Source organism: Bidens hawaiensis, unplaced genomic scaffold (genome assembly GCF_021521415.1).
Source record: "Bidens hawaiensis isolate Kalapana, Puna unplaced genomic scaffold, B.hawaiensis_p1.1 tig00049471_1, whole genome shotgun sequence".
NCBI classification, from domain to species: Eukaryota; Viridiplantae; Streptophyta; class Magnoliopsida; order Asterales; family Asteraceae; genus Bidens; species Bidens hawaiensis.
This window is the reverse complement of record NW_027498854.1, coordinates 5,154-21,845: the sequence shown is the minus strand read 5'-3', so window position 1 is coordinate 21,845 and position 16,692 is coordinate 5,154. Positions and strand designations below refer to the sequence as shown.

Sequence of the window (16,692 nt, the reverse complement as noted above, 5' to 3'; positions counted from 1 at the left end):
TCTAGTGGATCCCTTCTGTTTCATTATGGATAGTTGACTTTTTACTAAAATTGTTTTTTCTGGAGAAAGCTGGATTTTTCAGTCAAAATGACTGAAAAATCCAGCTTTCTCCAGAAAAAACAATTTTCTACATAGTTGACTTCTCTGTAGTTGGAGGTAACTTAATGGTTGATACAATCTGTGTTCCAGTTCTACTAATTTCTTTAGTATTAATTTGATTTAGCAAAACTTAAATTAAAAATAAACCTTAATTATTACAAGTTACAACAACAACTGTTCTTACATGATTAACATCACTTTGCAACATGGCCACCATTGTAACGAAACAGAAACGCTTTAAATGAATGCATTAACGAACGTAATCTGGCAAACTTAAACAAACGTAATCTAACAACTTAAAATGTTAAAACCTGAATCAAAACTTCAGGTTTTGAAGCACTTCTTAGTTGTCTCCCAACATAGTCAATCGAGTCAACAGACCCGTTAACAAGGTTGCATATAAGGCCCAAAGCGTGTTATTGTACACAAGCAACAGGATTTGTTACAAGTTTGTTATACATGTTGGTCCATTTTTAAGAAAAACATTTTTGTTAAATTTTAATTGTATTATTTTGGAAAACTTGGTCCGGGACGGGTATAAAACTTGTTACTTAGGCTGAGGGGTGTGGGGGGCTTTAATGGGGACTTTAATGGGGGCTCCAACCAATAATATTATGACGTGTGGCAGAGAGAGAAACTGGATAAGGGGGGTGTTGGAGCCCCTGGCCCTGGTGTGGAGGGGCTCCAGCAGGGGCTCCAGCGAATTTTTTTTTTATTTTTTTATAAATATATTCAAACAACGTATTATTAAAAAAACTCATAAATTATTAAAAAAAACACACATTAATAAAAAAAACACATTAATATCTAAAAATAAAATAAAAATTAAAGTACTAAAAAAAACATTCTTCTTATTCTTCGGCTTGGTCTTCTTCGATCAACCTCTTTCGGATACGTTCCTTTTGCTTTTCCATTAGCATTTGATCGACCGGATTTAGGTTACTGAAGTCTCTAGTAAGAAAGTCCAAATCTCTCATTCGACTTTTTTCCTTTTTGTCATTAGAGACCACCTCCATGGTTTTGTTGAATTTATTGAGGGATTCAACAAGATTGGCGATGTTTACGGCTTCCCCCTCAGCCGGTTTTTTCCCCTTGGCGTCCCTTTCCAATGGCCGCTTCCTCGGCGGTGAAGACGTTTCCTCCTCCGCAATGTTTAGGTCGAATCCAACGCGGCAATCCGACCCGGTTGAAGTGCTATACGCTTCAGACGAACTAGTTTTAGTCCGTTTCGGCCCAACTTCCGCATCAACGTCCGGCGCCACCAGCTCAGCCCACTTGGAACACCTTTTCAACCTCTCCCACAACTTTAAATCGTCCCACGTCTTCACCATCCCATACCTCCGCAAACACTCCTGCTTCCACTCTTCGACCGTGAAATTGTAAACCGCCAAATCATCACTGCCACTTGGTCTCATACGACCGCTGTTCCTGTTGAAAAGATTAGTAACCAAGCCGACAAATTTTCTGATTTCGGACCACCGACCCGAAATCATATCGGCATTCCGCTCTGTACTCCCAACGAGCATGTAGAACGTCTCCCTAACCTTTGTCCAAAAAATCTTGCTCTTTTGGTAGTCGGCTGCAAAATGAATAAATAAATTAGATTTCCATTTAACTTTTTTATTTAACTTTTTTATTAAAAATCATTTTTAAAAACGTTAAAACAATTACCGCAACGCCGATCCTCAGATATTACTATCCAAGCCCGACACAAGGCTTCCTTCTCATCCGATGACCACGGAGTGGCTTTCCGTTTCGTCCTCGGAGTCGAAGCCGGTCCCGACCCGTCCGTTGCAAGTTGTTTTTTCCGGTGGACGCGTCTTTTTGGTCCCGTAGCTTCACCGTGTGATTCTTGTGTCTCCGGAACAACAAAGTTAGGAGACGGTTGTGTGTTGGATGGTTGAAAGCCGGATGATTCTTGCGGCTCCGAATAAAACATCGGTTGGTGCGGTGACGACCATAAATCGTCGTCAATATAATCTGAATCAAGGTTTGGGTACCAATTTCCAGCCATTTTTTTAAAAAAAAGTTGAGAAGATGAATTGATTTTGGGTGAAGGTTTGAAGTTGTGGTATAAAAATGGGATGAAATGGGGTATTATATAGAAATTTTTTTTTTTTTAATTTAATAAGAGCCCAACGGCTCTTTTTCTAAAATTCAACAAGCTCCTCTCTCTCTTCTCCAGCTAACAGGCTCACGCCTGCATGTTTTTTCGCGCTAGCGCCCCGTTAGCGCCCCGGTTAGCGCCCCGGTGGTGTGGTGTTAGCGCCTGGGGGCGCGAGCGGAGGGGCTCTAGCGCCCCCGTTGAAGCCCCACACCCCTCAGCCTTATGATCAAGGTATTCATTCCCAGAAATCAAGGTCTAAGTTGAATTTGTCAGTAATTTTGACTTTTTAGTCAAGGTTGATTTTTCTGCCATAGTTGACTTTTTAGTTGTCAAAGTTGGGTTATAAGTTATAACAAGGTAGATATGAGAGTAAAAAATGGCAACATAAACTTTTATTGGATATGTATCTTCTATGATGCATGATTATAATTTAGTCATGATGCATGATTATAATTTATAAGTGATTAGTAACAACATGCATGAGACAATAGAAATTTGGGGGAAAAAATTAAGTAAATAATTACCAGAATAATAGATAGAAATTGTAAAAGTGCTAGATTGAATCAAAGAAAATTTATATGTGAATCTTGATGAAAGAAGTCATCAATATATGTATGTAACAGTATCAGATATAGAAGAACACGTATTCTCTATATTTCTACAGGTGGTCTTGTTCTGTCAGAATAATTTACTTTCAAATTACATTTACTTTTTAATCCTAAGATTTAAATTATTTATCTTTAAAATATGTATTGTTTAGAAAAGAAGCATGATCACATGATATACCTAACTTGAAATTTCTTCCTTTTTTCTCTCTCGTTTTTTTATATCTTTTTTATTCCTTTTTTTATTTCTTTTGTATTCTTTGTTTGATTGAGTCACGTATTAATACCTTCTTTCTTTTTGATTTTTTTTATTTCTTTTATGAATTACTGTTTATCCAATTTTAATTTTTTCTTTTTTTAATAAAAGAAAAAAAACGATTTAGAGTAAAAAATAAATAAAAAATAACCAAATAATAAAAACTATATTAAATTCCCACCGACCTACATTTTCTTTCCAGCAAAAACTAAGGATAATTCTACTTCCACACAATAATAAAATTGAATTGAACAATGTTTATCTCAAATCAATTTACCCTATAAAAAAAATTAAGTAAATAATTATTAGAATAATAGAATAATAGATAGAAATTATAAAGGTGTTGGATTGAATCAGAGGTGTGAATCTTGATGAAAGAAGTCATCAATATATGTATGTAACAGTATCAGATATAGAATAACACGTATCTTTTATATTTCTACAGTATCAAGATTCAGTTGATAATCAAAACCAAAGGTTCAAAAAAAAAGTTCTTATTAATTAAATTCAATCAAAAAAACTAATCATAAACAGTCACCAAAAACAATATTTGTAGAACATAACAACCATAGAGATAAACCAAATAAATAAAAGAAATTTTTTTTTATTATTTGCTTATATTATGGTAAAAGATGAATGGTCTTTCTATGTAATGCAAATGCGGTTTGAAAATTAGAGTGTGATTAAATTGTGCTATATCAAACAAGCCGTATGATATCAAATCAAGTTTCTACATCATCTTATATAAGAAACCACGTCTTTTTCGGCGTGTCAAATTTCTCTAAATATATATTCTCCCACTGATATTACATTTCCCAACCATAAAATTTGAACTATTTTGCTTATTTCATTGTTAAAGATTAAATGTCTCTCTATACAAAATACATTTTGAAAAATAGAGTGATTAAATTGTACATGTATAACATCAAATTAAGTCTACCCATTAGATCTTTTCATATTATGCCTAATGATAGGACAAAAAATGGTCAAAAAGAATGTATGACTTTGTCGATGGTCAAATAAATCATTTTTTTGTCGGTCAAAACAGAACAATTTCCAAACAAAACTGGTGATCGTCAATAATTTGAATTAACAAAAAATATTATTATTACCGAACCATGCTCGAGAAATAACTTTTAAGTAAATAATTTGAAAATGACTTTTAAGTAAATTAGAAAAAGAAATAACTTTCACCGTATATCACTAGTAAATCAAGTAAATAAAATAAACATTTTTATATAACTCCAGCCACTTTTACCTAATATTTTGATTATATATTATAAATCTCAAAAATAAAAAATTATGATAGGTCTTAAGAGTGTAAGATATAGACAATCAGCAATAGTCAACTGCCAATCAACCTTGATGTAAGCATATCATTCCATCAACAGTTATATACATCAACCAACCAATATTCATGTTTTGTTCCACAGACCACACAAAGCTGCAAAATACGATACAGAATCACTCATCACAGATTATAACATAATGTTTTTTTTTAATAAAACCGAGTCAAGAAAGATACCTTAACATCTAAGCAGGGATCATTAGCCCTGTTCTTCAGTTGAGAAATGATTCCAGCATTTCCCAATTTGACCACACGCGCTAATGCAACTCCCGGTTAACTATGGTCCAAACCGCATTGTTTCTTAACCGGGCAACATCATTTTGCAACATAGTCACCATTATTGATTCTGCATGATTAGTCAATAACCAATGTTTTTCCAATAGTATTTTCTTTTATTAAAAGACTAATTATTTATGATTTGATACTCACACATAGGCTTGTAAACGAACTACACAAACCCAAACGGAGCATGTTCATGTTCAGGGCCGTCTTCGAGATTTTGGAGGCCCATACGGGTACAAAAAATTGGGCCCTAAATCCCTAATAAAAATAGTAAACGAACTATTGGGTTTGCTATTCAAAAGGGGGTTGCTGCGAAGCTTGTTGCCCGCTTACCTGCGACTTCATTGTAAATCGTTTGGATGTTTCTATGATATTCATGATATTTCATTTAAAATTTGTCCTTCAATATGCAACTTTGATTATAATATTAGTTTAGACTCGACAAAAACACAAATTTGATGAAAAGAGTTGAACCCGAATCAAAACTTCAGGTTTTGAAGCACTTTTTACTTGTCTTCCGACAACGTTTAACAAAAGATTATCTTCGGTGAAGAATGGTCAATCGAGTCAACAGACACGTTAACAAGGTTGCATTTAAGGCCCAAAGCCTGCTCTTGTACACAAGCACTAGGATCTGTTACACTTAATAATAAAATGAACCCGTCTTTACACTTGTTGTTTAACGACAAAAATCTCTAGCCTGCTAATTTCAATTATTTAAGAAAATAAAAAAAATCACATACGCACTTTCTTGATTAACAGGTCTTATCGTGTCTTAAACAGGTACCCAATTGCCAGCCCTAATACAGCGTTTAGTCTAACGACAAAAACCATCAAGTTTCTGAAAGCCCATACAGCGTTTAGTCTAACTCGTGAACCCATAGATTTTGACAGCTCAGCAAGCCGTTTCACACTTTCATTTTGTACGAAAAGAAACTTATGAATTGTAAAATCATACAAAATGACACTTTAGAAATTTACATGTTAAATGAGACAAAAGTTATACAAAATGTAAATGATGAAAAGTTTGAGCATCAAGATTGCATTAACTCCTTTCTCTCTAAAACAATGTAACCTTCAATTCTCCATAAGCATATGAAACGACATTACACCTTTGATGACAACCCGAGTGTGATTCCCTGAAGACGAACCGAATGAAGATGGCATCATGTTAGTGAAAGACATGGAGATTATCATATAATCTCTGGTTAGGTGATGATATGTTTAGCCAATCCTCTCCTATATCTGAAGATGGGAAATGATGGCCCGATGATGCCTGGTAACTTGGATAATTGACCGATTCGCCCTTGGTGTTTCATCAGACTCTGACTGCACACGCTTTGAAGAACCAGAAGTAGTAGTGTTCTTTACGGAATCAACTTCTTTTCTTTTGGCAAAACGACCATCAATACTCCTAAGCCTTCTGTTTGCATGTTGGTGGCGCGACTCATGAAGATACGGCTGTAAAACAAGACCAACATAACATGTTATTTATCATTTAACACAATTAATCTCATCCTTAAATAATAAAAGTCATAACTCACCTTTCAGTCTTTGATAAGTTTGTTTTCTACCTCTGCTTTTGCATGTGATTCCCTTCGCCTCAGTATCACGTGGTATTGTTTTGCATCGACATAAACAGGCTCTGGTCTCATTTCAGGCGCCAAAAGAACTTTTGTTTTAACCCAGGTTTGGACAACTTAAAAAAACTAGAGCTTGTGTATTGGTATTTATAGAATGGGAGAGAGCTTCTTAAAGTCTTGCAGAGTCACGTGGGACTTGTTAACATTTAAAATGTAACTTGGAAAATATGTATTAAATGTTGTACTCTTCACATATTTTAGAAAATGACTAACCAGTCCCATGCACACCTCAAAAAATAACATAAGTTTTAATGTTTTTTTTACGGTAAGAGTAAGACTGTTGATCTTGTACAACCTTTCTAATAATTATCATCATTAGGTTTTTTAATGTTAACTTGAAAATACATTTTTAAGGATATTCATAGAATCACCAGGTGGCAAGGGAGTGCAGTTTTCAACAACAAGCTATATATAATTCATTACTAGAAAACAGGTCAATTTGTGACAGTAATTTTTGTAACAAAATTGTGGTAAATGCATGGCTCATAGCCACATTATTCCGACAAACCGGATTTTCATGGAAAAAATAAAGGCATGGCAAATTCCGTTATTTTGCGACAAATTTGCTTCATATGCTACAAATGCTAGCCGTCGCTACAGTTGTGACAATTTTGCCACAATAGTTTTGTTTACTTTTTCTTACAACTTATTGACAAGTTTGCCACTGTATTAGGGGGTGTTTGGGATTGCTTATATTGTGAGAGGAAAAGTTTCATAAATTACACTTTTGTAACTTATTAACTTAATGAAAAATTATAAGAAAGCAAAGTAAGGAATCCCAAACACTCCCTTATTAAAAATATTTTAAATTACTGGTAGCATTAGTAAAATTAATTAATTAGTAAAGATATTTTATTAAGTGAACATGACACGTAAATAAGGAGGTTTTGGGTTGACATATCTAACCCATTCAGAAAATGCATCGTGTTCGGGTTGACTTGTTTATTGAAATGAATCAAGTTAGGTTGACTTGTTTAACCCGCTTAGTTAAACATCTGGAGCCATTAACCTTTAAACCATTATTTTACAACCCACCAACTTGATTAACATTTTGACAACTTGGTTATCACTCACCAACTTGCTTGTCGCGTTTAGATAAATGGGTTAAAACGGATTATTATGGGTCAAAACATGAACCTGTTACATGTTGATTTACCTTTCAGTCCCTAGAGATGAAATCAATGACACCTAAATCCAGCGTGGCACGTGTGATGACAATCTGGCCCACTCGTGCACCACCTATCAAAAATCATCCTTAACAGTTAACATGCAAATTCTGAAACTCTGAAACTTATAAACATGCAGTGGACAAAAGCTAAGACCCGTGAAAAAGTTTGTGTAAATATTTAATGATCCATGCAGGGGTTAATTATGTAAAAAATGTTGGGTTGAAGGTAACAAGTGATAATTTAGCCTGACAACACTGAATTTACCATTTTACCCCCAACACATATTTACTTTTACTACTAAAATATTTCAAAAGAAAATCGATGGAAATTTTACTCTTTTGCTAACATCTATATATTTAGTAAAATGTTAACTGAGCATTGGGTTGAGAATGATAGTAACAGACTTTCTTTTTGGTTATGTATCATCAAGTTACACAACTATAATCATAGCAATAAAATAAGTTCAAAAAATCGATGATAGTCAATAATTTATTTTAATAAAAAAATTAAACCTAAGTTATTACAAATTACAACAATAGTCAACTGTCAATCAAGCTTAACGTAGCCATGTCATTCCACCGGTTATTAAACATACCAACATTCAAGTTGAAAAATCTCCCAATATTATAATTCATCTATCATCACAAATTCAAATCGAAAAGTTATAATGATAGCCCATTAATGCCTAGTAACATATTATTTTTAAGTTGAATAACATATTATTAAATAAAGTGGAGCTCCCCTTGAAAGTCAAGGGTTCGAGCCTTGGGAAAAAAAATATAATAATTAGTTCCTTTTTTTCATTTTGATTTTTTTATTTTGGTTAGAATAGTTAAAAAGGGTTAAATCTCTATATAGGAGCGATAATTCGGAAAAAGTTTATGTGTAAATCTTGATAAAAGGCAACAGTTTATGAATGTGTTTGTATCATATATGTTATTCATTTCTACGTGTGTCATCTCTTCTTTACAATATATTTCCTCCTAATATCATGTTCCTAGCTTAGCTATTTCATTTTAATTAGCCATTTCTTTGTCAGTCAAAACATCATACGCGCATGTATAACCATATTTAAACTTGTCATACAACCCTGTGTTGACCAGAAAGTTGTGATATCAATGGTGTTTGTATAATTCCCGTTGAAACTGAGGTTTTTGTCATTATTAATTTATTACCACTGTCTCTGCCATTCACTTCAAATGCGCACTTATTGCCCATGGCATTGGCAGGTTTTCTTACCTTATTAGGCCATTCGTAATGGGATGAATTTTTTTGGGGGGGGGGGGGGGGCGCCTCCCCCTAGGCGATTTTGGGCGGGGGTGGGAGGGTTTTGTCGCCTAAAGAGTGAATGAATTATTATTATTATATTACTCGTGTGTGTTATATATACATATATATATTATATTACTATTTGTAGCCCTTACACCATTACACCTCAAAAACAAATTATCACCCTTTACTGACTGGGCGCCACATGACACAAAACGTCTCACTTTGTAACCCCTTCACTACACATAGCCTTATTGTTAAACTTATTTGTTATTCAAAACCTAAAACTTTTTTTTGGCTATGTATCATCAAGTTACATAACTGTTCATTGTCAAATGTCGAAACAGTATAACACTGCAAAGAAGAAAAGAGATTCTATATCATAGCGATAAAATAAATTCCAAACAAAACTGGCGATCGTCAATTATTTAATTTAACAAAAAAAGAAAAAGAAAAAAAAACCTTAATTATTACAAATTACAACAATAGCCAACTGCAAATCAACCTTGATGTTTATCATTCCATCGACAGTTAAATGTACCAACCAACATTTATGTAGAGAAATCCCCGAATATCATAGATTGTCCGATTGCTGTTCTAACACGAAGCTGCAAAAAACAATAAATATTAGAAAATAATGGTTTTATTTAATAAAAAGTGTAAACTGCGGTTTTCGTCCATGTGGTTTGTCCAAATATTTGGTTTTAGTCCAATAGTTTTAAATTTGCGATTTTCGTCCCTGTGGTTTCAGTTTACTTGCAATTAAACCCGAATTCACTAACCCCGTTAAGTTTGGCCGTTAAACCCATCAGTGTGCCCCTCACGTCAGGGGCAGTTTTGTCCTTTTTCTCCCAAAAAAACCTCAATCCTAATTCGCAAGCCATCTCACGTGAGGGGCTGGGTTGTATTTGGGGAGAAAATGGACAAATTTGCCCCTCACATGAGGGGCACGTTGATGGGTTTAACGACCAAACTTAACGGAGTTAGTAAATTCGGGTTTAATTGCAAGTAAAATGAAACCACAAGAATGAAAATCGCAAATTTAAAACTATTAGACTAAAACCGCAAATTTAAAACTATTAGACTAAAACCGCAAATTTGGACAAAACACGGGGACGAAAACCGCAGTTTACTCTAATAAAAACAAGCCAAGAAAGATACCTTAACATCTAAGCAGGGATCATTAGCCATATTCTTAAGTTGAGAAAAGATTCCAGCGTTTCTCAACTTGACCACACGCGCTGATGCAGCGGCCCCGGGTGGAAAGGTGAGGTTGACTATGGTCCAAACTGCAGCGGTTCTTAATTGGGCAACGTCACTTTGTAACATAGTCACCATTATTGATTGTGTATCCCCATTATTCGAATCAGGAAGAATTTGACTCATAACTGCTTCTTTTTGGAACTCTTTTCCAGATGCCACGTTGCACAGAACATACATTCCCTGTTCAATACATATTTTTAGTTGCATGTGACCAGAATTTATAGATTTTGCGTGATAGTGAACAGGCGAAAACTACTTTCCAACAATAACTTCTTTAATTAAAGGAGAAATTATTTCTGATTTGATGTTCACAGATAGGCTTGTAAATGAACCGCACAAACACGAAAGGAGCATGTTCGTGTTCATTCAATTAACTTTAACCAAGCAAGCGATCGAAACATGAACAGTTAACCGAACGGGGGTTTCTTGTTCATGTTCATTCATTAAGAAGATGAACATTTTATTTATCGTTTATGTTCAGCTATCAACAGTATAAACGAACGGTTTGCGAACGTAAACGAAGGAGCATGACGAAACGTAGATGAACAAATATAAATAAGCTAAAACTAGTTAAAAGTAATGTGTTGGGCCCAAAAAGTTACAAAACCAGACTAAAAGATAATGGACCAAAAACATTTAAATGAACACATTAACGAACGTAAACAAACATGACGAATGGACATAAACGAATTAAATGAACGGACGTAAACGAACGTTCATGAACATAAATGAACAAATGATACATGTGTTCATGTTCGTTCGTTTAACTAATTGAATAAAAATTTTGTTCATGTTCGTTCGTTTAACTAATTGAATAAAAATTTTGTTCATGTTCGTTCTTTATTTTGTGATCATAATTTTCGAATTTTTAATATTTAAAAAGAATCCAAGAAACGAATCATAACGTAACTAAGAATAAATGTAACTCACATAACAACAAAATAAGTCAAATATGCCACTCGTTTTTTCCCACACTTGTATATGCAATTTTGATAATAATAATAATAATAATAATAATATGTTAAAAGTCAATTAAAGCATAAGATTTGATAGGACATGTTAAAACCTGAATCAAAACTTCAGGTTTTGAAGCGCTTCTTAGTTGTCTTCCAACAGCGTTTAATAAAAGAGCATCTTCACTGAAGACATAGTCAATTGAGTCAGCGGATGTGTTAACAAGGTTGCAAATAAGGCCCAAAGCTTGCTCTTGTACACAAGCACTCGAATCTGTAACAAGTAATAAAACCATGCACTAGTTAATGTATGGTTTAATCATTTTATTAATGAATCCAGTGACAATTGGATTACCAGAAACTAGGCTTGTTAATGACAATGTTCTGAGCTCCAACAAGATCCCGTCTTTACACCTGTTGTCGACAATAAACATCAGGTTTCTCAAAGCCCATACAGCATTTAGTCTAACTCTTGAATCCATAGATTTTGACAGCTCAGCAAGCTGTTTCACACCTCCATTTTGTACGAAAAGAGACTTGTGCATTGTGAAATCAATCACTATGTTACTGATAGTGCGCAGTGCAGCAATCTGCAAATTAATCCAGTCAACCATATGACCATAGTCAACACCAAATATGTCCACACAAAAAAGTCAACCCCAATACTCAAAGTAAGGGGGTGTTTGGGATTCCTTATTTTCACCAACTTATAACTTATAAACTTTTAGAAAAGTAATAAGGTGTTTGGGATTGCTTATGTTATGAGAAGAAAAGTTCCATAAGTTACAATATTGTAACTTATTAACTTAATGAAAAGTTATAAGGAGGTAAAATAAGGAATCCCAAACACCCCTTAAAGTTATGATGTACCTGAACAGAAGTAAAAGTATCATCTAGAAGCTGAATAAGTGGTATAATAACTGCTTCTGTCATAAAATGACCTGCACTCAAATACTGAAGAAAAAGATACAGTTTTAAGATGATCAAAAAAATCCTTAAAAACAATATACCATGTTTTCTTTCTCAAAACTACAAACCTTAACCGAGCGAGAGAGATTCTTCAAACATATGCAAGCAGCAACACGTACATCCACCGTAGCATGACTCAGAGCATCAGTTATGATGTTTATAGTCTGTAACTGTGAAGCCAAATTTACACGTTAAAAATACATAAACAATAGGCATTTAAACGAACCGAACGAACACGAACAGAGCATATTAGGTGTTCGTCTGTTTAACTTTAACCAAGCAAACGATGGAACACAAACAATTAACGAACATGGTTTTCTTGTTCGTGTTCGCTTATGTTCGTTCGTTAAATGTATAAACGAACGGTTCACAAACATAAACGAACAAACATAATGGAACATAGATGTACGTTATGCGAACAATAATGTGTTGGGCCAAAAAAATTATAAACTAGACTAAAGTGTAATGGGCCTAAAATATTAAAATGTTTATACTGAAGAACTTAAAAAATGCAAACTAACAAGCATAAAATAACGTAAAAGAACAAACATAAACAAATTTAAAATATGAACTTGAACATGAACTTAAACAAAATTTCAAAAGCAAAAATGAACAAACAAGACACGTGTTCATGTTTGTTTGTTCGTTCAACTAAACGAACTAAAAACTTTGTTCACGGAAATGGTTCACGAACAATTCACTGAAAATTCGGTTCATTTGCAGGCCTAATAAACAATATCAGAAATTTCACATACAACAGATTTTAAGCATTGAAAACAAACCTTGGGTGATTTTAAAAGAACCGATCTACAACATTCAAGATTTGAGCATAGATTAGCCAATATCATTAACATTCCCTCAAGACGTTTAGGTTGTAATAACTCCTTTTGCATGTGGTTGCAAAGTTTGTCAATTGTATTCGCCTCAAAAGCTGATTTCTGTAGACCCTCTTCATCTGCTATGAAACTAGATAAAGTAAACAATGCTTCATCTCCCACTTGACCAGCATCAACAATAAGTTCAAGTAATATTAATATCAATTTGGTTCTGATTCCAACCGATTGGAGATAAGATGGAACAGCATTTTTAATCAAAATCAAGCACATGCATGCAAGCAATCTTGTTCTTGGATACCTATCCTTTGTCAATTCTATTAAAGTACCCCACATTCTACCATTTTCAGGTCCCACAAACTCTGAAATAACTTGTGGATTTTCTTTTATGATTGTAGCAAATGACTCTAAGCTGGCATCTCGTTGGCTTGTGGTGCCTTCTAGAAGGTTGATCAGCCTTTTTAGGGTTCCAGCATTAGCTAGTATCTTTTGCTCATCATTTGTTTCACAAGAATGTATTATGATACTTGCACCGAGTCCGGTTAAATTTTCATTGTTTTTATCCAATAAAGATAAAAGAAATTCCATGTTTTTCTCCTGAAAAAAGTCGTACTTGGGTGCCACTTTTGATTGGTATATCATTTTAAGTGCACGTGCACCTGCATCTACAACCTGCATGATAGTTGTTTTAGTTTAAGTTACAATTGAAAAATGTCACTATAAAGAGATAAACTTGTATAAAAATTATGCAAAAAGGATCAGTTTAATGCATATCCTATATTGTTGGATTTTGTGATGACAAGTAAAAGTAAAAGATTTGCCTGAATTTTTGGTTCATAAGTCATAACACATATCATTTTCACTAACCTTCTAAATGTAACCAAATTACTCACAAAAGTTTTATTCATCAGCTAACAATCCTTTATTGAGGCTCTAACTGCTTATACATCATTATATCTTCATATTGCTTAAATCAATCAGTAGAAAAGTTTTAATGTTAATAATGATATACTCATAAACATTTTAATAATCAGCAAAAACTAACAATCTGTTATAAGGCAAAGGCACTAGCTCCTTATACATCATAATAATCTTCAAAATCAATTAACATAAAAGTTTTAATCTTCATACTGCTTAAATCTTCATAATGATATACTCATAAAAGTGTAATTCATCAGTAAAATTAGCAATCTATTATGAAATAAGCGCTCTAACCGCTTATACATCATAATAATCTTCTTTGCTTAAATCAATCACCATAAAGGTTTTAATCTTCATATTGCTTAAACTTTCATAATGATATAAAGCTTTGACATCAGAAAAATTAACAATCTGTTATGAAGCAAAGGCTCTAACTGCTTATACATCATAATAATCTTCATATTGTTAGCCCTAAAGGCCTAAATCACCAATCAAACTTATCAGATCAACTTAAAACTAAAACGTAAGGAATTTCAGTTATATAACTACATCATGTTTCTTGCAGGCTAACCTAATCTAACTAATTAGGTATAACGTGACATTGCTGTGCAATAACCTTCAATCAACACATCACAGCAATGCAAACACAAAAACAAGAATTAGGTAATCTAGCTTATTAGCAATCTATTATACAACAGAGGATGCTGATTGTTACTTTACAGCAATAATATACTTATAAAATTTTAAATCATCGGCAAAATTAAGAATCCTTTATAGAGGCTCTAACTGCTTATAGTTATACATCATAATAATCTTCCTATTGCTTAAATCAATCAGCAATTCAGCATAACAATTCTAATCTTCATACTGCTTAAATCTTCATAATGATATACTCCTAAAAGTTTAATCCATCAGCAAAATTAACAATCTGTTATGAAGCAAAGGCTCTACTTGCTTATAGATCATAATAATCTTCATATTGCTTAAATCAATCAGCATAAAGGTTTTAATCTTCATATTGCTTAAACTTTAATAATGATATAAAGTTTTATCCATCAGCAAACTGCTTATAAATCCTAATTATCAACATATTGCTTAAATCAATCCTAAAAGTTCTAATAATCATCAAACCTAACAATCTGTTATAAAACAAAGTCTCAAACTACTTATACATCATAATAATAATCCTCATATTATTAGCCCTAAATCATCATATCAAACTTATCAGTTACATAACTGCATCATGTTCCCTTGCAGGCTAACCTAACCCTAACTAATAGCATTACTGTGTAATAATCTTCAATCAAACTTATTATCAATCAACAAATCAAGCAAATCAAATATAGACCTAAAACTAAAAATCTAAGCTATATAACCGCATCATGTTCCTGTACAGGGTAACCTAACCCTAAATAGTCAGATTAAACGCGACAGTACTGTGTAATAACCTTCAATCAATACGAAAATTCAAAAACATGAAGTATATACACCTTCTCATTCGAATGCAAAGGCAAATTAATTAACCCTAACTAGCTACATATAACATGACATTACTGTGCAACAACCTTCAATCAACACATCACGGCAATGCAAACACAAAAACACAAATTACATGTTCATCAGCAAAACTAACAATCCTTTATAGATGCTCTAACTGCTTATACATCCTAATAATTGCTTAAATCAATCAACATAATAGTTTTAATAATCAGCAAACCTAACAACCTGTTATAACTGCATCATGTTCCCTATGCAGGCTAACCTAAAACCTAACTAATAACATTACTCTGTATTAACCTTCAATCAATATGAAAATTCTAAAACACTAATAATAATAATAATAATATATACCTTGTGATTGGAATGCGAAAGCAGATTAACGAGATGAACAAAGGCTCCAGCGTCTAAAACAGCGTTAACACCGGAATCAACACCGCACGCAAAACTACCAATCGCAGCGGCACACTGAATGAGAATCGAATCAGCGGAACCAGAAGCGGACGACAGAATCGAAACGACGAACGGAACGGCGCCTAATTTGATGTACGAAACCTTCTTCGTGCGATTGCCGATTATCTGGTTCTTAAGTTCGCGAAGGACGTTTAATTTGGAATCGCCGCCGTCTGCGGCGGCGGCGGCGGAACGGAGCCGCGAAATTAAAGTCTCGGGACGGTTAGTGGAGCCTGGCATGGTGGTTGGACGACGGCGAATGTCATACGCGCCGCGCACCAACTCGTGTGAATAAGCGCGTGAGTGTGTGTGTGTGTAGAAATAGAAATACAAATGGTGTGACTTCAATGAGTCATTTGACGTGCGTTTCGTCTTTTTCTTATTGGGTGAATGTTATCGGCCTCAAATATTTTCCTTCAATTTATTTTGCTTATTGTTTATAAAAAATCTTTTTCATTTAATTTCACATTCTTTCCTTTTTAAATATTTATTTAAACATTTTATTATAAAATATCTAAAAAGTTAAGTACATATATTACAATAGGACGAAAGGTAAAAATCGGCCTATAAGCGAGAATCACTAGACGATAAAAAACAAGTTCCATCAACAGCATAGTTAAATATGGGGTTGAAAGAGAGTAAGATATCGGCAAACAATTTCACGAGATGCTAGTTTGTCTAATATGAACGGCTATCTCAATAAATGTAGAGAATAGAAATAAATGTTAACTTAAAATAAATTAACATCTTTACTTTCTTTAAATCTTTTCCTTATTGGATGAGTGTTATTGGCCTCAAATTTTTCCCTTTTCAATTATTTTGCTTATTATTTATGAAAATCTTTACTTTATTTAAATCCTTGCATTTTTCTGCATTTATTTATTTAAATGATTTTTGTAAAAGTTTCAAGAAAGAAAGTATTTGTTAGGGGAATAAAAAATACAACTATATAGGTTAAAATCGGTTCATAAGTGAGAATCACGATGCATAGCTATTGATAGAGTCTGGAAAGAGTGAAATGTAAG

At 33.6% G+C, this 16,692-nt stretch overlaps 1 protein-coding gene across 2 annotated transcripts; it reads right to left on the bottom strand.

The window, feature by feature from the left end:
- Window positions 1–9,139: 9,139 nt before the first annotated feature.
- Window positions 9,140–15,978, bottom strand: LOC143598039 (uncharacterized). Of its 2 annotated transcripts, none has more exons than XM_077076364.1 (8): window positions 15,569–15,978; window positions 12,746–13,468; window positions 12,032–12,133; window positions 11,865–11,948; window positions 11,350–11,584; window positions 11,108–11,268; window positions 9,940–10,221; window positions 9,140–9,386 (listed from the first exon to the last, which is right to left on the bottom strand). In XM_077076364.1, the coding sequence occupies exons 1-8, from the start codon at window positions 15,905–15,907 to the stop codon at window positions 9,330–9,332; spliced, it is 1,983 nt and encodes a 660-aa protein (XP_076932479.1). In that variant the 5' UTR covers window positions 15,908–15,978; the 3' UTR covers window positions 9,140–9,329. The 2 variants fall into 2 exon arrangements, with proteins under 2 accessions (XP_076932479.1, XP_076932480.1); XM_077076365.1 differs by having other exon boundaries at window positions 12,032–12,127.
- Between the last annotated feature and the right edge of the window lie 714 nt (window positions 15,979–16,692).

Coding starts and splice junctions, on each gene's coding strand:
- LOC143598039 (XM_077076364.1), bottom strand. CDS start 15,907: ATGCCAGGCTCCACTAACCGTCCCGAGACTTTAATTTCGCGGCTCCGT. Junction 11,949..12,031: donor ATCTCTCTCGCTCGGTTAAG/GTTTGTAGTTTT, acceptor CTTTTTCTTCAG/TATTTGAGTGCAGGTCATTT. Junction 11,585..11,864: donor ATACTTTTACTTCTGTTCAG/GTACATCATAAC, acceptor ATTAATTTGCAG/ATTGCTGCACTGCGCACTAT.